This window comes from Rhinolophus ferrumequinum, chromosome 3, assembly GCF_004115265.2.
Source record: "Rhinolophus ferrumequinum isolate MPI-CBG mRhiFer1 chromosome 3, mRhiFer1_v1.p, whole genome shotgun sequence".
In the NCBI taxonomy this organism is placed as follows: domain Eukaryota; kingdom Metazoa; phylum Chordata; class Mammalia; order Chiroptera; family Rhinolophidae; genus Rhinolophus; species Rhinolophus ferrumequinum.
The window spans coordinates 82,785,851-82,809,848 of NC_046286.1; the positions used below are offsets into that span (position 1 = coordinate 82,785,851).

At 38.2% G+C, this 23,998-nt stretch overlaps 1 protein-coding gene across 3 annotated transcripts in view; it reads right to left on the reverse strand.

The window, feature by feature from the left end:
• MAP3K5 (mitogen-activated protein kinase kinase kinase 5) overlaps nt 1-23,998 on the reverse strand; it is a 179,947-nt gene that overhangs the window by 908 nt on the left and 155,041 nt on the right. For all 3 annotated transcript variants that reach the window (XM_033103493.1, XM_033103494.1, XM_033103495.1), the window contains exons 24-29: nt 19,617-19,802; nt 16,275-16,380; nt 7,222-7,465; nt 3,057-3,169; nt 2,211-2,323; nt 587-663 (exon numbers count right to left, since the gene is read on the reverse strand). In XM_033103493.1, coding sequence (XP_032959384.1) covers nt 587-663; nt 2,211-2,323; nt 3,057-3,169; nt 7,222-7,465; nt 16,275-16,380; nt 19,617-19,802 — 839 coding nt within the window. The remainder of the gene's footprint in view (nt 1-586; nt 664-2,210; nt 2,324-3,056; nt 3,170-7,221; nt 7,466-16,274; nt 16,381-19,616; nt 19,803-23,998) is intronic.

The window sequence follows — 23,998 nt, forward strand, 5'->3', positions numbered from 1 at the left end:
TCCCCAAGTCTTATCAGTCATTCTGTATTCTTTTTGTATATATTATCTCATTATCCTTCCAATGCCTTTCCTTTCCACCCCCACGAACTATCAAGTCCGAAAGCATCATTTTAGATTTTCAGCACTTTTGAAATGTGTCTTTGTAGATGTCCATGTAAGTTATGTATATGCGTGGCTTCATAGAAAAAAGTAATTATTATAAGAAACTGTATCAGATTATATCAGGTATTTGGATGGCAAATCAGCACCTCATCCTAATACTTCTAAATATGGCATAATCATGAACTAAATTAGAGCACCTGTTTAAGGCAGCTTTAGAATAACTGCATAGTCTTATATTATCCAAAATATTCTTTTAGGTGATTTGTATTTATTAATACAGAAATATTGGTTATCAGAGTCCTCAAGAAGAGTCTGGTCCAACTAACTTAGTTTACTTGGAACAACTGAGAACCAGAGAGGTGAGCCCGGATTAGAGAGCTGGTTAGAGCTAGTGAGGGACCCAGCCAGGGCAAGAACCCAAATTTCTTAATCTCAGCCCAGCGTTCTTGCCATCATGACAACTGAATGGAAAGAAAAGTGTTACCTTAGTCTCAGACATTTTAAGTCATCACGTGTAACATAGTAGAGAATATCCACTAGTGAATAATCCTCAGCCAAAAACTGTGGAGAAAGTAAAATATGCACGAAAGTTAGAAGTTTTATATACCTTTAATAAAAAGCAAACTTTATCTATAATGTAAAACATTGGCAATAATTAAAAATGAATCTAAAAGGCAAGCCACTAGAAATAATCTTCTGGAATTATTAGGGGAAAGTTCCCCCATTACAAAATAATTACAATGAGATGCATCCATATGATTTCCAAATGCATAAGATTACAAGCAACATAGAATTTCTGAATGGTCTTCTAATGAATACAAAAGACTCACTTGTAACAACATCTGCTGCTCATAAGACAATGTTTGCCTTTAAGAGGTCTGCTACTGTGTAGCTTTATTTTCCTGAAGTAGATAAAAAGTGTTCTTGGAAAGGTATTACTTATACTTAATTTCTGAACTTACTTTCCATGTCTCATAAAAAGCACTTTCTAATAATTATTAGAAAAATCAGAGTCCTGATTTAAACTTAAGCTTTTAATGTTAATTCTTAAAAAAGAGTCAGTGATTTAGTGGATAATCAGTTACTACTTTAATCAAGATTTGAGTCTCAGGTCAAGAAATAAATATTTTGGAGAACTTGATTGTATGCCTTGTTTTCCATAGGCAAGAGAGTTGTTTAAATGTATGTAGTAGTAACTTGTTAAATGCAGATTTCTAAGGAGACCCTACATTTTATTTAGAGGTCCAATAAATTATCAGATGTCAGATATTCTTAGTTATTTTTAAAATTTAAATAAAACTGAAATCAATATGATATTGTATCAAGAGGCCTTTTCTATAAAATAATAAAAATATAACCTCTTGTTGTGTATATATGTGTATACATATATGTAATCTTAAAACATAAACAAATGCTATGTTATTCATGCTGATTACAAGTCTATAAAGAGTAGAGAAGAATTAAGTTATTATAATATGGTTTATATACAAAGTGTTTGTTCTTGACATAAGTTCACTAGCTAGATCTGTTTCATTAAGTATCAATAAATAGCCGCTGCCCAGTGGAGTATAATGCCATTAGAGAATTAAAAAGTTAACAAACAAAAGAGAGAACTGAAAACAGAAAAACTTGAATTCTAGTTCTGTCTTGATTTTTCCATTTTTTGTTATTTCCTATTCAAAACCATAAAAGTCCTCAGGGGTCCTGGACCACAAAGCTCACTGCATGTGTACATTCTGTATCCCCACCCTTGAATGATTTCCCTTTCTGGTCTGCCCCCCAAAAACTTACATACAGATGACCTAGTTTATTCCTACATATTCCTTTAGACTTCAGCTCATTCATCACCTTCTCAAAGAACCTTTCCCAACCTCTCCATCCCTCTGTCTCACCTGACAACCTTTCCTTCATAGAATTTATCAGGACATAATTATACTTTCATCTGTGGAATCATTTGATTATCATCTGCCTGGCCTAGTCTATAAGCCTCAGGAGGGCAGGGCTGGGTCTGCATTGCTCACTCCCTGTGGATCCCTGTGGGCACACAGGCACTCAACTACTATGAGATGAAGTGAAAGAATGCTTTTCCCACAAAGAGTCTTCTTTACCCGACTTATAGTGTCTTCATCAGCTCCATTTTCTCTCAGCCAGTCAGTAAGTTCAGAACTTTCAGCATTTGTGCCAGGAGAAGTTAAACAATACACAGGCAATCCAGGAATATCTAGAAGAGCATTTGGGGGAGAGGGGCGGACATTCTTAGTGTCACCTAACAGAGGTCATCTGAGACCCTCCCAGTCAACAGACATTTATTCATACTTTAAAAGATTTTGCTCTCTCAGAGAATAATCAGTAGAAACAACTGAGATTGGCAGTATGAATTATAAATAAAATGCGTAAAGACCACTTAATTACTAGTAAATAGAAAGTCAGAGGAAATAGTGTAACGATACTCCCACCTTATGCTTTCATATCAATTTCATAGTTTCTTAGAATATACTTGGTGCATCAACACTGTACTGTGTGTTTTTCATGCAACAAAGATGAGCATAATTAGCAGAGAACCAACCAGAGAATTATCTTTGTCCACTATATGCAATAATATGAAAAAAACTAGAATACACAGAATACAAATGCACAAATGACAAAAATAGTATTATCTAATCTAGTAATCAATCTCATTGTGAAATCTTTAAAAAGAAAGGCAAGTGGAGAGCTTTATCTACCTTAATAATACATAAATAATCTCAGGAAAAGAATCATCTTATTTTTACTACCCTTATAAGCAATGATGCTTTCCTACGATTAAAAACTGGGTGGTTTTTTTTTTTAAGCAATTTCTGCTTGCAGTTGTGGTACAAGTGATTAAGCCATAAAATAAAACTGCCTGTTGCCTTTCTCAGCTTTTTGTGGCAGCCTGGTTGAACAATTTACTTTAAGATTTTCTGCTTATTCACCTATTGATTGGGACTTAAGCTTCAGGTGCTTAATTTCGTGGTCTTTCTCTTCAATAGCTTGATGAAGGAGTGCTTGTAATTCTTTCTCTTTCTGAATCAATTCTTCCAGTAATCTGGAGAAGAAAATGATATTGGTTGACAGGGTAATAAAGCTGCAGCAGCCACATACAGAGTGACCTTCTAGACTTGGGCTTCTCAGGGTACAGTGAGCATCTACACCCTGGGGATTTCACTGAAATGCAGATTCTGAGCCAGTAGATCTTGGGGGAGGTCTGAGATTCTGCATTTCTAAAGAGCTCCCAAGTGTTACTCCAGTGGCTGGTCCACACATCCCATGTTGAGTAGCAGAACTCTAGAAGACAGGGTACTTTCAGACAAAAATTCAAAGTCCCCACCTCCAACTGTCTGCCAAAATCTTCAGAGATTGTTTTTCTAGTGCTTCTTTTTAGGACCACAAATGGATATATATATCATGTATGACTCCTTATGGAAAAAAATACTTGGTCAATATGGTAATATAATAATCAGTGCAAAGCAAAAAGGTAGGCACTATTTTTAAACTATGAAAATTTGAGAAGTAACCATAGGTGAGGTTCCCTATAGTACAAGATGTGATCAAACAATACGATGAATATTTAAATTAAAAACAATTTATTACAGTAAAAGACACATGTGTTCCTGGTACATTCAGTTCCTAGTTGGCATTGGATGCACTCTCCAAAGAAACAAGGAGTAACTAAGATAGATAGCATTTATACCATTGTTTTTAGCTACAAAAGTTTCACTATGCAACTGAGCCAACTGGTAACTACTCACCATTTCTCAAACTGTTCTTTGAAAAATAGTCCAAGTTACGAAGACAGGTGCTCTGATTTTTTAGGAAACTATCTTTGATTAACTTGGATTCACAATTATAATTTAAGATACCTAATTACTCCTAAGATCATCAAGATAAATTGTTGCATTCTCTGCAGCTCTTTGCAAACTGTATTTGTTTCATTTTCTGAGTATTGATAGATTGAACTCAGGACCACAAAAGTTTGTTTCTCCATCAATTGACGTGTTCTGAAGGCAGCATGGGCACAACTCAAAGACAGCCCTGGGTACATATCCTGTTTCAGCCGTGCGGTTCCTGTGTTAACTTGGACACATTAATTAATGCCTCTGAGCTTCCTTATTTGTAAAAAGGAAAATGGAAATTTCCTGAAAGAATTATTGTGAGCATTAAGTGAGACAGTGTGGCTAAGTGCCTGGTCTTTAATAAGAGCTGTTTTACCCCTGCTGCAGCCAAGGCCCTGGAAAAGAGCCCTCCCCGGGCTTAACTGGGGTTCCTTCCCTGACCTCCAACCTCCACCCCTTTCCTGCAGGACAGAGACAGGTGAGGCCCTCAGGTGGGAGAAGGAGTCATTGTAGAGTAGGTAGCAGAGGTGGGACAAAAGGAAAACACACTGCGAGGTAGGCAGAGAAGGTGATTTGAGGAACACAGGTTGTTTAAAGACAACTGGGAGCAAGCAATGCACAATTAGGTGGATTAAGCAGTAAGAACTGAAAGCAAGAGGGAAGCAGAGGATGGAGGGAGACTTTGGCCTACTCCAGAAGGAATGCTATTCAAAGAGATGGATAGCCAGGTCAGTATGAATTATTTTTAAGTTGGCAATTTTTTGGTCTGATATATATTTTTGTCTTCCTTACAAATTTACATGGATGGAGTAGTGATGGCAAATTCTCATGAACTTAACCTATGTTTATCTAGACTACATTAGTTCCTTTTTATCTTTGAAAGTCAGAATTTAACATTGGAAGTGACGTACTGACAGGCTACCTCATTTGTCCCGAATCCATCTCTCAAAATGATTTATTTTAAGGACATGTCCAGTCCACCGGTTTTATTTTTACTTTGTCTTCAGTTCGTAGGGACGACCTTTAAATGCAATTGCCTGCCTCTCTGTTCCAGAAAAGTATGTAAGCGTAGACTTAAATATAAGTAAAACATACCTTCTAAAGCCATTTTGTTACTTTCTCCATTTAGTATTATTGATGATCTAATAATCAAGAGCTGGATAAACCTGATTTACCTTCCTCGGTGACTAGTCTAAATATAAGCTTAAGATTTCTAAAATGAGAGCGTCACCCTTTCCTAAAAACACACTAACAATTCCTCTAAGTCTACCATGCAGTAAATGTACTTCTATCATCAAGTAATATTCAACTGAAAATTTAAAGGACCACTATAGACATAACTAGTCGCTTATTTCCGCTGCTTACTAATGCAGCTGCCCTTTCTTTAAATCATGTGTGAACTGAATGTTGTGCCTCATCTCATTTTTCCGGGAGTGATGGAGAAGCTATGGGAGATATTCCTAGAAAAAGAAAAAGGACATCGATAATCCTATAGATGTCACAGATTAAAGTGTAAAGAAAAAGCATAAATGTGTGGGCTGTTGTGAAAAATGCAACTATGTACTAATGAAATAAAGAAATGTGGCAAATCCTAGTCTTTTCAACAGAGACGAGCAGATGTGGGAAGCAGGCTCTCAGCTAGCTGATACCCTCAGAAGTGGGCTGTGAAGACTGGAAGGAAGCAGCTCACCAAAAGCAGCCCTTGGGGACTGCAGGTGTCATAAGCATGGTGGACAGTCAGGACAGGGTGGTAAGACACGATAACTCAGATGGGCTAAGGAGAGAAGGAAAAGGCTGCATTTAGGAGACAGGTTCTATTGACATAAGCCAGGATATATAGACAGAAGGTTTTAGGGCCCGAGAAGCAAATATACCAGCTCGTTGGTAAATAGAGCAGCTTTACTCTCTGTATAATTCTGACTGGAAGCCATGGGTAGAAAGGGGTGGGGTGTCTGGGCCAAAACAGGGATGAGTGAACTTTCTTCCTCTCAGAGATGAAAGAGGGGTATAAAAGAACAACTCCATTCAGGACTGGGTGACAGAGAGTCTACTAAAGAGAAGTGACTAAAGTTAACACCTACTACAATGGATGGAGTATCATAATTGGACTATTCCTTGAGAAGAGGAGGAAATGAGGGACACCAGGATTTAGATGGAAGTCTTAAAGGAGAAAAGACTTAAATTCTTTTCCACTAAGTGGTAGAAATGACAAGTGAAGAGCTGGGTGTCAGAGGACAAGAATGGGATAGGGAAGTCAGAAAGCCACTTTCCCTTTATTCAGAAAGATCTCTGCATGTAAGTCACAGAATATATGTATGGATCTACTTAATCATGCAACCAAAATTCATGTTTCTGAACATAGGATGAGCTTTGTACTACTAGTACTAAGCTTGGTATTCAAGCTTAACCTTAAAAACCTCAACTTACGCGTGGAAATAAATGTTTTATCTCCCTGGTGAACAACTAGTATTTGCAGCTAAGGTTTCTAAATATTTGAACAACTTTTATTGACATACTCAAAAAAAAAAAAGTTTTCACTATAAACGCAGAGTCATAAAGTCAGTTGCCCACATGTCAACTGTAGCCAACACAGGAAGCTATAAATCATAAAGACACAGACCTTGAACTGTGCCAACGTCTGTGAAGCACAGGAAATATTTACTGTGTATTTAATAACCCGGTCATGTGGATTCTACGTTACCAAATTCTCAAAGAAAAATTAAGCTCCAGATATGACACAGCCTATTAAAAATGAAATAGAATCACTATATCAATAAAATGTGGTCCTTTTAAGGTTCTAAAATGCAAAGCTGTAGCACCATGAGTTTTCTCTCCTCAAGACCTGAGAACTGTCTCTCCTGAAAGAACTTGATATTCCAAATCACAGGCTTTCAAGAGCATGGGCATTCTGCCTGCCTTTCAGCTGTTGGACAGTACATGCTGCTCAGTCTGTACCCAAGACAGTCTACGAGGTTACAACAAAGTTATTCGGAAAATCTCGGTGCACTGGGAGATGAAGCAGCGGTCAAGGCCAACGTGCTGAAGATTTGGATTGGGAGAAGCAGAAAATGTATTTGACTAAAGAGGCGGAGCTACGTCTCTCTTGTTTTATAAAGAAAGGCTTTACCTCCGGTTGACATGAATGAAATAAAGGAATCATATTTTGTATTTTCTGTGGGCGAAACTTTAAAGGAGACCCCAAAACACATGCACTTATACTGAAAGTCAGGAAAAAGAAACCCACCCACTTCGGAATACCACTTACCTGTTAGTTTCTATTTTCATCCTCCCGAGCTGTACATTCAGAGATCGGTTAGCACCCTGCGAATCGTGGGACACCGTAGAACTGAGCGTGCTCACCCCTGAGGTAGCCACAGCATCTTCGATGATGACGTGAGGTCTCCGGACAGTTTGATTGGAAGGCTGTTCCTCATGGTCGTCTTCTGCATCCAGATCTTCTTGGTCTGCAGTGTCACTCTCAGACGCAAGGCTAAAATGGGGCCTTAGTTCTGTAGGCACAATAGCAACAACAGTATCAATAAAACATGACTAACTGCCGTCATTTCTCACGGCACGAAGGTCATCTCCCCTGCTGTCCGTAAGATATGCTTTCCCAACTGATTTTCCAAAACTGAAGATGGATTTCTGTGCATTGATTCAGGTTTGTCCTTCCAGTGAATTGGCAAAATTCACCAGATATATAAACTCAGAACGATCTAATTCAAGCAGAAGAAAAATGTTCACACTGCACATAAGATAGGTGGGAAAAGTACTAGAATCAGAAAGGCAACTATGTAAAAATTGGGAAGAATATAAAAATTTGTTTATGTAAATAGAATTCATTTTTCGGATTCTATAATATCCGGCAAGTATTAAGTTGCTTATAAATGAGGAGTGTGAGATACAGAGAGATTATTTAAACACATGTAAGTACACAGAATGCTTTTTGCCTATAACAGTCAAAATGTAAGGTGATTGGGAGTGGGGTACTGAAAATGCCACTCTACTAAGACTTTCTGTTTTGGACTATTGGGTTGATTTTTAATGTGTGTCTTACTCCAACTTGTTGACTAACCATTGAAATTTAAAGTGCAAGTTACAAGTCTCCAGCTTGTGTGCCTACACGTTGTATGGCCTGAGTTCATCTGCATGTCACTTCAGAATTTGGATGCTATCTTCCCACAGAAAATAATATTATAAATTGTGATAAATTCTCAAAATGGCCCAGAAAAAGATATTATATTCATAATTTAAGTGAAATCAGGATAGCAGAAATACTGGATCAGGACTCCATATGCTATGGCACATGGAACTTTAATTGGATCACAGAACCCATCGAGAATCTGAAATTCAACCCAGAAGAAAAGCACAGTCATACAACATTTTGCCTAGGTTTCCTGAGGGCTCACAGACTCTCTGAAGCCTGTCCCAAGAGTCCATGAACCACACGTTAAAAGCACCAGTGTCTCCGGGAGAGAGCACTCGAGTGGGAGTGATGGAAGACCCATCCCACCACTCTAATATAACCACTATGGCAAGACAACCAAGGGCCTCCAAGTTGTCAAATCCACTAGGTCACTTTCTTTCCTTATTTTACTGGACCTGTGGATAGCATTTTCCTCTAAATCCTTGGTTGCTGCTTCTCTTCTTCAGAGTCTTTTTGTTCACTACCTGCCCTTAAAAGCTGGAGCTTGGAATTCTACCCGTCACTTTTTTATGATTCTATTATACTTACTTTCCATGGATGAGCTCATTAAAATCTATGAAGGTTAAATACTTGTGATGTGTGGATAACAAACTATATTTCCAGCCCTGCTTCTGTCAGATTCTGTCACATCTAGTACCTCCTAGATATTCCTGTTGGGGAGGCACTTCAAATTCAACAATCTAAAAAAGAATTCATCTTTTACTCACAACAAAAACCAGACTGCCCTTCTTAGGGCCAGACCTATGCAGCCCTGACTTCCTTTATCTCTCTCTCTTTTTTTCCCCCCATTTTTTATGTGGTAAAAAGTGCATGACATAAAATTTAAAATTTTCACCATTTCTAAGTCTACAGCTCAGTAGGGTTAAGTATTTGCGTATCGCTTTTGAACCAATCTCCAGTACATTTTTATCTTACAAAACTGAAACTCTATACCCATTAAACAACACCCCATTTCCCCCTCCCACCTATCCTTGGCAACCACCATTCTTCTTTCTATGAATACGACTACTATAGATTCCTCATATAAGCAGAATCACATAGTATTTGTCTTTTTGAGACAGGCTTATTTCACTTAGCATAATAGCTTCAGGTTCACCCCCGTTGTGGTGTGTGTCAGAATTTCCTTCCTGAATAATACTGCACTGTATATCGGTAGGTACCACATTATGTTTATCCATTCAACTGTCAGTGGACGCTTGTGTTGCTTCTAACTCTGGGCTATCGTAAATAATGCTGCTATGAACTTGGGTGTACAAGTATTTCTTTGAGGTCCTGCTTTCAATTCTTTTGGATATATACCCACAAGAGGAATTGCTGGATCATCTAGTAATTCTATTTTTAATTTTTTTGAGGAGTCACTATGCTGTTTTCCATAGTGGCTGCACCATCTTACAATCCTACCAGCAGTGCACAAGGGTTCCAATTTCTCCTCATCCTTCCCCTTTATCTCTTGAGGCTAACCAAACTCCACTTTTACTCTGCTTTTTGCATTATCTCTTTTCTCTTTCCAAAATTCCACTTCCTAATTCATCTGTAGTAGGAGTGACTCAAAAATCAGGTGTTTCACTGTTGCAAACTCAGCACTTAAGTAACATAGGGGCTAAGACATTATTAGCCTCTCAAAAAATGTTGGCAGAATGGAAGGCTTGTCCTACTCGGATTATTTGTATTCAGAAGGGAACAAAATAAGGAAAACATATTTTACTTTAAAAATAATTTAATAAAGGGCAATTCTAGGTTAAATTAGAACATAAGATTAGGCCTTTTAAAATTTTCTAAAATTATTCTTAAATTTCTTTTAAGGTCTCTAAACTGAAAATTTAAAAACAATTAAAACTTTTTATTCTTCTGTTGACTATAAGCTCACTTCTGGGGAGGGAAAATTCCTGATATTTATTATTATATTTAAATATCCCTTCATAGTTCCCTAACTCTGTACACTTTCAATTACCATAAATTATCATTTTACGTACGTATAAAGGACTAAGAAAATTCTCTCAAATGATATGAAGAAAGTAGAAGATTGTAAATGAATGTTATTTTTGTCTTTCATGGTGGCTCCCTGAGTACATATCGTCAAATCACACATTGTAACATATGCAAATGAGGTAGAACATCTGGTTCTTGCCCTCAGAGAGAACAATCTAAAGGAGAACTAGGACTGACTATACAGAAGAGCCATATGATCATGTATAAAGATAACATAAGTACAAATTAATACAGCTAAAAATAGCTTACATGATCTCAGGTATAGACCTAGCTACATATATAATTCACATGTACATGTGTTTATAATGCTCAGTGGTACATAAATCACAGTTGCAGTGACGGCAAGACGGGATTAAACAACAATACTATTCCCACCTCACTACCCTCTCTCCCCAACTGGTTATTGCCCCAGAGGAAAATAACTAGATCAAGCTTCTATAACACAAGGTATTTATGATGCCCAAGAAAATCACAATACTTGTCAGTGCAGCACATGCTTGCACTAAGATCCTCATGTGGTATAGAAAGCTGGTCGTTTTACATTCATGTGGTCATGGGGCACACGACTGATTCGGCTTTACAATTTGTAGTAACGTCTGCTTTAAGCAGTTTAAAAACTGCTTAAAATTATTGTTAGTCTAGGAAGTATGCCCACATTGTCCGTTCTCTCCACCCAAGCACTGCCCACATGGCATCTATGCTCAGCATTTTTCCATCTGGTCACCCACAGCCAGGCTATTCTTGAGGAATAACAACAGATAGTTAATGTTGCCAATCATCTAAAGGCTGATTCGTGGTGACAAGTGAGAAAACAGCCTGAGAAAAAAACTCTTACGGGGCTTGCCCTGTACTACTCTCTGCTCTGTGTGCTCTTTTTGGAGAAAAGAAGATGGAGCACTTTTTCATTTTGAAACAATTTCGGAATAACAGAAAAGTTGCAAAAGTAGTACAGAGACTCCCCATACACCCTTCAGCAGCTTGCCCTACACTTAGCGTCTTACATAGCTTTGGTACTATCACCCACAGCAGGAAATTCACACCGGTACAATGCTAGGAACTAACCTACAGACCCTATTTGAACTTCACCACTTTTCCTGCTGATGTCCTTTTTCTGATCCAGGATCCCACGCTGCGTCTAGTTATCACAGTTCCTTAGTCTCTTCCAATCTGTGACAGTTCCCCCATATTTCTTTATCGCCCATGACATCCATACTTTTTAGGGTCAGGTATTTTGTACTATGTCTCTCATTTTTGGTTCAACAATGTCTTATCGTGATTAGGTTGCGGCTAAGCATTTTGGGCAAGAATCCCGCAAAGGTGATGTTGTGTCCTCCTACGAGTAAGTACATCAGATCAGGCGGTACATGATGCTGATGTGTCTTATCACCAGTGTCGCTTACCTGGATTGTTTGACAAAGGGGGTGTCTGCCAGGTTCTTCCATTGTAAAGTCAGTTTTCACTTTGTGATTAGTAAATGTTTTGTGGGGAGATAATTTGAGACCATTTAAATATCTTGCTTCTCATCACCCTTTTGCCTACTAATCTTAGCAGCCATTAATGGTTCTTGCCTGCAATAATTATTACTATTTTGTTTGCCTATTGTGATTTTCTCTTTCCTTTATTCCTTCTACGTTTATTAGTTAGAATGCTACTAAAACAAAGAGCTGGTCCTTCTCCTCCATATATTTCTTTATTCGATTACTTAGAGCAGTATTGGACTCATAGAGATTTAATTTATTCTATGGGCTATAATCCAATGCTGTCATTATTTGATTTGATTTGATTTGATTTGATTTGATTTGATTCGATGGCTCAAATTGTTCTGGCTTAGACGTTTGGGAACTCCGTCAAGCTGGCTCTGTGTCCTTTCAACAAGCCTCCATCCTTTTGGAGGCACTTCTGTACTTTTTGGCATCACAACATGTTCCAGGTTCATCTTGTACTTCCCTTGCCCTAGGGCTGGAATCAACCATTTCTCAAAGGAGTTCTGATTCCTTTTATTAGAGAAATGGCGTTTAGAAACCAAGATCTGGGTGCTCTCGGCAAACAGACCTAGGAAATGTATGTGTTAATGATGGTATACTTTTAAGTTTGTTCTTTTCTTTCTTTCAGAATTTCATTGGTTAATTGTAGTATTTCATTATCTAAAAGGAATTTTTATCAGGGGACTATGAAAACTGGCATTGTTAATGTAGTTTCTTTGAGTCTTAATTGTATAAAAAAATCTTTAGGGACATTCAGAAATTTGATGGAACTAAATGCTTGACATCAGTTCATCTTGGTCATATATTTTATCATTTATATAATGGTGTCCAGTGTATATTGCCTTCTCCTAACCTAAAAGTAATATAAAAAATACTTCCTCCATGTAATTCTCCTCTACATTTTCCTTTTTTTTTTTTTTTTTTTTAAAAAAAACAACATCTTTTCAAATAGTAATTTCAGTTTTCTCTGAGACTCCTAGTGGCCTCAAAGAAACCAATTTCACCGTGGAAAGACAAAGAACTTTCCTTAGCAAACGCTTTTCATCAAGAATGTGGCTTGTTCCACACGCAGGTCGGGTTAAAGCAGTGCCCTCCCTGGGACACCCCGGCGAGGAGACCTGCCTCTCTGCACTCTCCCTCAACATACAGCATGTCACCTACAGCGTGACAATCCGTGTGCTTTTTAAACTTTCCATTTTGGCAGAATTGTAGATTTCCAGAAACATTGCAAAGATAATATAGAGAATTCCCGTATTCCTTCCACCCAGTTCCTTTCATACATCTTATGTAACTAGGATATGTTTGTCAAAACTGGGAAACTAACATTGGCACAATATAAGTAGCAAAACTACAGACTTCATTCATAGTCCACCTGTTTTACACTGATGTTCTGTTTCAGTTCCAGGTTACAATCCATTGCGTTTAGGTAATCCATTCTAAAAGGAACATTTTTTTAGAAAGTTAGATAAACAGATCCTTTATATGGTATTTAAATTATTTCAAAGTAGAATCCCTCTCTCCTTTCCTCATTTGGGCCGTTCTTAATTTAGGTTACTACTGTGTTTAACTCGTGGCCTGGACCTATCCCTTTTACTGATACATACCTATTCCCTTTCACCCCTTGTATCTTTTGAGACCATAACCCCTCTGTAGCAATTCCCCCATATCCAAGCTTATCACAATGATAAATTATCTAAATATTTAAGTGTCTGTTAATTTCTTTAGGGTATTACATTAGATTTACATTTCTTAGGTTCACATTCAATTGGTAGTCATGTGTTTCAAAGCTTCTGTAGATTTTTTTCCTGTAAACTATATATTATATAAACTATATATTATTTTCCCAAAAATAAGACCTAGCCGGACAATCAGCTCCATTGCGTCTTTTGGAGCAAAAATTAATATAAGACCCAGTTTTATTTTACTATAATATATGACTAGGTCTTATATAATATAATATAAGACTGGGTATAATATAATATAACATAATATAATATAGTACAATATAATATAATACCGGATCTTATATTAATTTTTGCTCCAAAAGATACATTAGAGCTGATGGTCCAGTTAGGTCTTATTTTTGGGGAAACAGGGTATTATATATTATATAGTATATATTATATATACTCATTATATTCATATATGTGTAGGGGGAATAGATAGATTTAGATACATAAATTAGAAACATTTCTATTGTACTATTTTGTACATATATTATAAAGCATTCTAAAGCAGAAATTTAAAAAGATAAATATGAAATATTTTAAAATTTAGCGTATTTATAAATGGTTCTGCAAACTTTAAGTCTCCATTGATCCTTCCAAGTTGTGGAATTCCCTCTCTTCTCTCAGGATATCTTGTTTGACTTGAGAGTGAGGGCACTCATGTCAATCTTTATATTAAACATTAGTAAACACTCATTTCTGTCTTTCTTACGTAAGAAAGAAATATACGTAGAAGTTCTAATATTCCTGCACATGTTGGTCCCTCTACATGGAGCACACCTCACCCCATGTCCCTCTAGCCTCCTACCTCTGCGTTCTTGTACCTGTGCATTCTGTAGGTCTCGATTTAAAAGACATCTCCTAAAGAGTCCTGACCTACCACCGAGTCTAAAGTAGACTCCCTATTATTCTTTCTCCTTGGAAATGGTTTTCCCCCATTTGTGACACTTGCCACAATCTGAAACTGCTTTTATTTTCTTGCCTAATGGCTATTTCCCACACCAGTGAGTAGCTGTGTCTGTTTTATTTTGTGTTGGGCATATTGTCCAGCACAGTGCCTGGAAAAGAGTAGAACCCTCATAACTATTGGTTGAAACAATAAGTAAATGAGTTTCACCTGATTATAACAAATAAGGGTGAAAATTTGCATGACAGAAATATCTAAAGAGGCTTTGAAACACATGACTACCAACTGAATGTGAACCTAAGAAATGTAAATCTAATGTAATACCCTAAAGAAATTAACAGACACTTAAATATTTAGATAATTTATCATTGTGATAAGCTTGGATATGGGGGAATTACTACAGAGGGGTTATGGTCTCAAAAGATACAAGGGGTGAAAGGGAATAGGTATGTATCAGTAAAAGGGATAGGTCCAGGCCACGAGTTAAACACAGTAGTAACCTAAATTAAGAACGGCCCAAATGAGGAAAGGAGAGAGGGATTCTACTTTGAAATAATTTAAATACCATATAAAGGATCTGTTTATCTAACTTTCTAAAAAAATGTTCCTTTTAGAATGGATTACCTAAACGCAATGGATTGTAACCTGGAACTGAAACAGAACATCAGTGTAAAACAGGTGGACTATGAATGAAGTCTGTAGTTTTGCTACTTATATTGTGCCAATGTTAGTTTCCCAGTTTTGACAAATATATCCTAGTTACATAAGATGTATGAAAGGAACTGGGTGGAAGGAATACGGGAATTCTCTATATTATCTTTGCAATGTTTCCGGAAATCTACAATTCTGCCAAAATGGAAAGTTTAAAAAGCACACGGATTGTCACGCTGTAGGTGACATGCTGTATGTTGAGGGAGAGTGCAGAGAGGCAGGTCTCCTCGCCGGGGTGTCCCAGGGTGGGCACTGCTTTAACCCAACCTGCGTGTGGAACAAGCCACATTCTTGATGAAAAGCGTTTGCTAAGGAAAGTTCTTTGTCTTTCCACGGTGAAATTGGTTTCTTTGAGGCCACTAGGAGTCTCAGAGAAAACTGAAATTACTATTTGAAAAGATGTTGTTTTTTTTTTTTTAAAAAAAAAGGAAAATGTAGAGGAGAATTACATGGAGGAAGTATTTTTTATATTACTTTTAGGTTAGGAGAAGGCAATATACACTGGACACCATTATATAAATGATAAAATATATGACCAAGATGAACTGATGTCAAGCATTTAGTTCCATTATATAGTATATAATACATATTATATGTTATATGTTATAAATTATATATGGTGGAAGAGCTTTGCTTAAATTTTTTTTATTATTGGGTGGACTAGCAAAACATTTTGGAAGTTTGCCATAGAGTATGAATACATGCCTTATTTATGCCATAAAACCTAGCCCTTCTGTTTTTCAGCACTACCCCTTTTGTATGTCACTGCAAACATAGCTGGTATGTGTCTAGACCAGTGATTCCCAAATCTAGCTAAGTATCAAAATGACCTGGGAGTGGAATTAAAATCAGATTCCTGGGCTTTTTCCACAGCTGATTCTCACTCATTCTGGGATGGAGCTCTGAAAGCTGTAATTTTAAAGAACTCCTTACATCGTTCACTGCACTGACTGGTTTGGGACCATGGATAAAAGATGACACAGGAATGTGTTTTGCAGTCACAGATATCAGTATATCGAAAAGCATATGTATTTGGGTCACCTGTATAGTTTTCTCTTTCTCTTCGTATCCAAATATGCTCTTTAAAGACAAGTCTTCCTCACTTATAGTAGCTATTTTGCTCAGACTGTATACCCTAGATACATGTTATTTGTTGGCTTTGAAAAGATTTAAAAAAAAAAAAGGCTAACCTGGTCTTAAACTCAGTAAATGATAGACACTGTAAATGATAGATGCACAGTAATATAATATATCAAACATTGAATATTTGCAAAGTAATTAAATATTTGTAACCTGGAACCAGAATGGTAATGGCCGTCTGCACTGCCTTTCGGATGATACTGTCCAAGGCAAACATCCAGTGTGGCTTGATGTTATGATTCCGCAGAACTTTATTGACCTGCAGAAACAGATGGACATTTAGTCTACGGTAATTTTTAATTGCAAATAATCTAACTGATGCAAGCATTTGGATGACAATTTATCAGCAAAATAACGAAAAAGTTTCTTCACCATGAGTTGTGAATAATTTATTTATGTCACTGGAAAACAAATGAAAAATCGCCACTTCAGTTTAAAGTTCAGTGAACCCAAGGTAAGCAAATGGGGTACGTTACTTAAATGAAAGGCAGTCTGGTTAAATGGGAATGTGGCATCACTGGGACTCAGAACGTGCAGCTTCCACCCTCCATGAAGTCTGCAGATTGGATGGTGGAAGAGGTAAAGGAGGGGATAAGTGAAAAGGGTCTAAGGGGCTTTAAATAAAAATAAACACTGTTCTTAAATGTTATGACTCTGCCGTTTAACACAACCAAGTGCCTCGGCATACTCTGGTGACGTGGAAAAGCAGGTGAAGGGGAAAATGAGCATGTACGTGCTACCTACAGGTATGCCACAGTGCATGCCTGATTTCCTTCCCACAGTTGTCTGTATCTCTGTAAACAGGGGAATAATCTGTTAAAATATTCCAGAAAAGCTGTCACATTAAAAATCTTTGGATGGATCTTGAGAATATCATGCTAAGTGAAATAAGATGGAAAAAGTCGAGAACCATATGATTTCACTCATATGTGGGATATAAAACTGAAAGCAGCAAACAAACAAGACAAATAAACAAACAAAACTCATAGACACAGACAACAGTTAATGGTTACCAGAGGGAAAGTGGGGGGGGAGATAGAAAAGGGTAATGGGGGTCAAATGTATAGTGATAGATGGGCTTTGGGTGGTTAACACACCGTGCAATATACAGATGAGATATTATAGAATTGTACACTTGAAACCTACATAATTTTATTAACCAGTATCACCCCAATAAATTTAATAAAAATTTTAAATTTTTGTTGTAAGGGACTCTTTTTAAAATGTCTAGTAATATTTCATACATTTAAATAGACACTGAAATAGATACACACATTACCTTTTTTTAAAAAACTATGGCAAAATACACATAACATAAAATTTACCATCTTAACCATTTTTAAGTGTACAGTTCAGTGGCATTAAACACATTGACATTGTTGTGCTACCATCACCAATGTCTATCTTCAGACTCTTTTCATCTTGGAAAACTGCAACTATACCCATTAAACACTAACTCATTGCCGTCTCCATTCAGCCCCTGGCAACCGCCATTCTACTTCTTCTCTCTATGAATATGACTACTCTAGGTTCTCACATAAGTGGAATCATACAGTATTTTTGTGATTGGCTTATTTCACTTAGTTTAATGTATCAGAACTTCCTTTAAAAGGGTGAATAATATTGCATTTTATGCATAAACCATATGCATTACCTTTTAAAAAATAACCTTTATCATAAGGCTAAAAGAGGCTTATTTAATATTTGGGTTGACTCTACTAATTGCTGGTTGCCACAGGTCTCTAAGAAAAGAGGCTATTTTCCCAAAACGTCTCTGACTAGAGATCTTAGAGAAAGCTGGGGAGGTGACCTGGCTGCCATCCCACATCAAAAGCTGTAGTTACATTTGTTTATTTCTGCCTGTGGTCCGTCTTCCCCCAATCCCCCAGTTTAGAAGGGAGTGGGCCTGACGAGTTCCGTGTAGTAGTTACTGCTGAGGAAGTGAACCATTGCTAGGTTCTCAGAAATCCTTTCAGAGTGAGTTTGTCCTGGTACCTTCATTTCTTAAAGGATTTTCCTATTTATTTGGGTATAACATCTAGTAACCTAGAATATTTCTCTCAAGAGTCACATACAGAAGATGGAAGAGGGATCCTCTACAACAAAGACCTGTTCCTCATAGCTTTTCATTAAACAGTAAATATACTGTTACACAGGGCCCATTGTTTGGGTTCATTCTCATTCTGGACAGTGAATGGACAAGAGCAGAGGTGTGTGTGTGTGTCCTGGGCCCAAGACCCAGGATCACAACTAACTGCTCTCAATCTGAATTCTACGGGCCAATTTGCTTTCCAACCATTAAGCTGGAAGCCAAATGTGTGGGCAAGTGCAAATTCACTAAATTATTTCCTTCTATCCGTAGATGGCTGGGTTTCCCTAGTTACGGTTAAGTGCACCTTTAGCATTTAATATGAGTGACAGGTTTTGTCAGTTGTTTTCATTTCCTGAGACCTCAATCAAGTCAGGAATCTTGTTCCTACCCACATATAGCACAAAGACCAGGTGGCTTACACAGAGTCTCAGAGAACATTAGTGGCTGTTGAAGGATGATAATTTGGTTTTAAATCAGGGATCATTGGATGCTCCAAATACAACTGCCAAGATACCTTCTACATAGGAGCAGTAAACACATTAGGAGTGATTTAAGTTTTGGAATTTAAATAAAATTATGCAATGTGTTTCCATATTCAAACCACAGACACTGTCAATAACTCTCTTATTTCACTCTCCTATACCTTGTAAGGGCCTTCGGGGAGGGGCTTCAGGCTTTTTTGGTACAAAGCTCCAGAGATAGGTCTCATTCAAGAATAACACATATGGTTTTGAGTCAGGCTTTTCGGAGGACCGACTTGTAGTTTATGTTTTACAGCAACTCAATGTGAGAGAAAGGAATCCTTAGCTACCTCATTAGATCATGTGGATTAATTTTCACTCTGTGATGCCCTGTCCTCTGAAGTACACTGATGGCTAGGAAATATTAAACAAACGTGTTTAAAATGTTCTGAATGGAAACCAGAGAAAACCTGAAAAAAACATTTTTCCCCCCTTGGTTTTATTTAGTGGTGGCCATTCCAACCTGCACAGTTGTGTGTGTCTACACGACCACTAGATGGCATCTCTCATATAAAATTAGAAAATGCATGACTAGTGTGTTCTGTTGCTCAAGTCACCAAAATAAATAGTGAGTGACCCACAACATGATTTCATAAGAACAAAGTTCAGCCAGGAGAGATGTTTATGAGTTTTGTTATTTTCCATGGTGTTCAATTTTATGTGTATCTAACTTTGGGGGACTCAAGTCCACAAAACAATAAATCTCATACTTACAAGCACACAGCTAGGCAACCATCTCACATTTACTTATCATCCAAAGAGAAGCGAGTTCGTTGAAATTATTAAACAAAGACAGGATAACAGAACTCACGTTTCATCCTATTTTTCTGACTACTGTCAGCTGGCGTGTGTAGAGACACATTGGCAATATGCCATACTTACAGCATCCTGAAAACCAAACAGCACCACCTGGACTTGGCTAATGCCGTGGCTGTCGAAGTCGAGCTCTAACTTCAACTTTGACAGGGTGGTGGCTATGATTTTTCGGTCAGTGGATCTCACAAATTCTCTGAGGCTTGCGATGAGGGTTGTGATGTGCTCCCATTTTAATTTAGGTTCTTCAGCCCCCTGTGAATAAAAACCAACAACCTGTTTGTCAATCTGTGCTGGACCATATGTGAACGATTGGGCTCTTTCCCCCGATCCCAACTCTCCTCCCCAAGAAATAATCAGACTTTGGGAGGAAGGGTGCCTACCTCACATGTTGGCCAATAGCTATGATAGAGTCAGATATACAAAGCTTTGTCCAAACAGAGACAGGCTGAGGCAATAAGATTCGTGCTCTCAGAAATTTTAATTGGGAACTAAAGAGAGATTCAGCCAATAAGCCCCTGGATCTCAAACTCAAAGTCTGTCCAGGGAGAGAAGTCATAAAACACGAGCAAGAGTATGTCAGTCATGAGGCATAAAGCGGAAGAATGACAATCGATAGGGAGAGGTAGAAGTGGACACACACAGAAATGGTACACCAAGTGGGCCAATAGCCACTGAGCCAGAGAAAAGGTGTGCAAAGTCCTGGAACTTCAAGACCCGTGGAATCACTCTCTAGTTTCAGTCTTTGTGAGGCACTATGGTTGGAATTCCTTAAGAGTCCACTTAAGAGTCCTCTCATTGATATGTGTGTCTACCTACAATATGTCCCCAGGACTTCAACTGCTTTTACAGGGTGTCCAATCCTTGCAACCGAAAGGGCTTGCTGCAAACTTCATCCTTGAAACAATTCGTTATCCACCAATGAGGCAATTAGTTATAAAAATGGACCAATGGACTATTTTATATATTAAAAATAAAATACGGTATTTAAACAAATTCCCTCTCTCAAGTTGACTTTTTTAATTTTTATTTTGTGCAAGGAACATTGCTTCCTTAAAGGAAACATAGTAGAATGTTACTGACGCTCATTTAACTTTAAGAACCAACAGGATTTTTATTATGCTCATTGCTATCTCATCTTGCATATTTTGTCCCCATCATTAAAATTAAATTCCTCAACTGGGCTGTGAAAATACAATTTCTAGGATTCTATTAAAATAAAAGAAATGCACCATCAAATTCTTCCTCTCAATGTATTTTCATCTCGGAGCTTCCGCTCATGTTTACGTTTTCATGATAAAAGATTATATTGAAAAGCTTGGAAGCTGTCATTAAGGGAATATTTTAAAATTAGGCTGGGAACAATTACAAACTTTGTTTCTTTCCTTACCACAAACTAAATCACACCCAAAGTAAAGATTTATAGGCAGTATCATACTAACATGAAAATATGTTCAAGAAGAAAAATGTGAGTTATTTGAAAATTGGAAGCTTGTCTTAGTGAAAAATCAGTTACATGTTTGTGAGCAGTTTAAATAACAAGCATTTTTTGACATTAGCTTTGTTCTGACAATAAGAAAACATGTTGTTTCTGGTTTTTGGAGGTGTGTGTGACTGTCCTATAAAGGAACACTGGCTACTCTGGGAAATGTATTCTCTCTAGAGTATTTCAACCACTTACATACCGTTATTTCTGTTTTAACTCCTGTCTCCGTGTGCAACTCACTAATGTTCCTTCAAAAATGAGCATCTTAGGTATCAGGTGAACCTGATTCACTATGGGAAGGTAGCATCTGACAGGTGCCTTTCCTGAGCACTCCTGGTACCATCACAGAATCTTCTGCAAAGGTGCTATGCTTCATCCTTTAAGCTTCTTTAAAAGTGATGCATGGATTTCAGAAGGATGCTAGATTGAAAGGGCATTTGTAGCTTTGTTTGAGGACCTGACCAACATCTTGAGTTCAGTCTTATTACAAAGGATAGGCTTAAATGTAAAGATGTATCTAGAAATATTTAATACAATGAAAAGAATTACTTCTATCTGGCTGTAGAAAATTTGTAAAGATATTAAACAATTATTAGTCTGTTTGATAATGATAACAATAACAACAACAGTTAACATTTGTGGAACACTTTCGATTATTATCTCAATTGCTCATGATCTTAGTTATTCCTTATAGCATTTCCTCTATTTTTTGGATTAGGAAATTCAGCCTCAGAGAAGTTAAATAACTTGCCCAAATTACACAGCCTTTAAGTGGTGGAGCCAGGCCTCAAACAGATGCAAGTTGAGTCTGAGCCCAAGCTCCTAAACCATTACATTGTACTGCCCCAATTAGTTAGAACAGCCAGCATTAAACCCGGGTCGAGAACAGCTCTATTAATAGATCACCATGTGGTAGCCCAGGAAAGGACTCATGGCACCGGGAACAGGACAATCAGAAGGACCCTCACTGTCACTTGATGATTCAGAGGGCGCACCAAGGCATGCCCTCTGATGGCTGCTTTTAAGGAAGGCGTTTGTTCTTTTCTCCATTTAGAAAACATTCAGTGTGCGTTAGAAACCAGGAAGTCACAAACAACTGAATAGGACTAACCAACATCAACATTTAAGAATTTCAGCACAGTCATGGAAGTGGTCTCTTGCCAGGCTCTGTGTTGAGAGCTGGGACAGACAGCGTCCTGCCCCAATGGACCGACAGTCCAGCAGGGAGACAAAGAAAAATCCCCAAAGAAGTAGACATTTTCTTTACAGGAAAAGCACACTCTTTGCGGGTGAGTACGAGGTTTAGGCAATCCCTGTGTTGTTCTGTGTTTCTGACCTAAAACAGGCATCTTATACCAGTGGCCACAGGAGAAGCCTTTACTCCATAGTGGCTAATGGGGACTTCCTTTTCTTCCCCCACCAAGCCCCGTACCCTCCCCGCTTTATGTTTCTCCTGGCATTTGTCACCATCTGGCATCCCAGGGAGGAGAGCAGTGTGGTGGTTAAGAGTACAGACGGGGGAGCCAGACTGCCTGGGTCCAAATCCTGACTCTGTCACTTAGGGCTGCATGGCCTTGGCAATTTAATCACCTTCTCTGTGCAAAATGAGAATACTAATAGAACTATTACTATAGTACTATGTTCATGAGGGCTAAATGAGGAAATATATATGAAACACTAAGAACAATGCCTGCCCCATAGAAAATGGTTGTTGTTATATATGTTTCATATGTATAATTATTACATATTATAACTATATGTTTAACTATATATGGTACTATATATTTAAATACATATTTACTAATTTTTTTATTGGTTCCTTTTTTCTCTAGAATGTCGGCTTCACTGGGATGCAGGTGTTTTTTTTTTCTTTCAGTTTTGTTCACTGTAGTGGCCCCAGCACACAGAACAGTGCCTGGCATATAGCAGATGCTCAATAAGTATTTGCTGAATGAATGAATGACCTCCGATTGCTGCCCAGTTGCTCTTTTCATCTAAACCTAGTTCTCCTTATCTCATGCCATCCCATTCTCTGTCTTTGAATGACCACAGTGAGCAGAAGGAAAGGCAAGAGAGAAAACTAAACTCCGTCTCCTTCACACCTCCCACCACTCCTGAGCGGCATCCGGGGCACTCATCCTACCCCCAGCTCAGAGTCCTGGCTGCCCCCTCCATCCTGGGCCTCAGAGGAACTGCTCAAGGCAGCTTTCCTTTAGGACTCAAGTCAGGGTAGCCCCAGAAAGCACAGATTGGTGCTCATTTGGATTATCCTTGTACCTAGAGATCCTTTCGGCTCCTCCTATGGCATCAAAAGAGGTGGACATTAGAGAATTCCTAAGATGATGGAATCAGCAGAGAAACTTAGTGGGGTTCTCAAGACAAAGACAAGCAGGGGCTATAAAGCAAGAGCCAAGAAAGAGAAAACCTGGCTCCACGTACACCCCGATAGAAGCTGAGAAGAGGCAAACTGTTGAGCTGAGAAACTAAACACTTGACCCAACTTTTCCAGGTCCACCTTTTTTGTAGTCATTTTTCCAGGACAGAAGGGAGAGAAGAAGGTATATATATACAGTCCATACTGATCAGGGAGGACAGGTGGTGGCCACAGAAGCAAAAGCAGGTAGACAGTTCCCTAATACCCATACAACTGACAGAGGAGACTAAGTATCTTGTCTGGGACCACACGTGTCTGTGGAAGCTTACATTCACAGGAGGGGTCACCAGAGGCCTGGAGCTGGGGAAACCCTGTTTCCACCGGCGTAGAGTGGGCAACAGGATTCTTCCTGATATGCGTAGACAGAATACCAGGGAACACACGCCCAGGTATTGTGTACTGAACTGTGTTCCCCACAACCACAAATCCGTATGTTGAAGCCCGAACCTCTAAGGTGACTGCATTTGAAGGAAGGATCTTTTTAGCAGGTACTTAAGGATAAATGAGAACATAAGGGTGGGGCCCTAATCC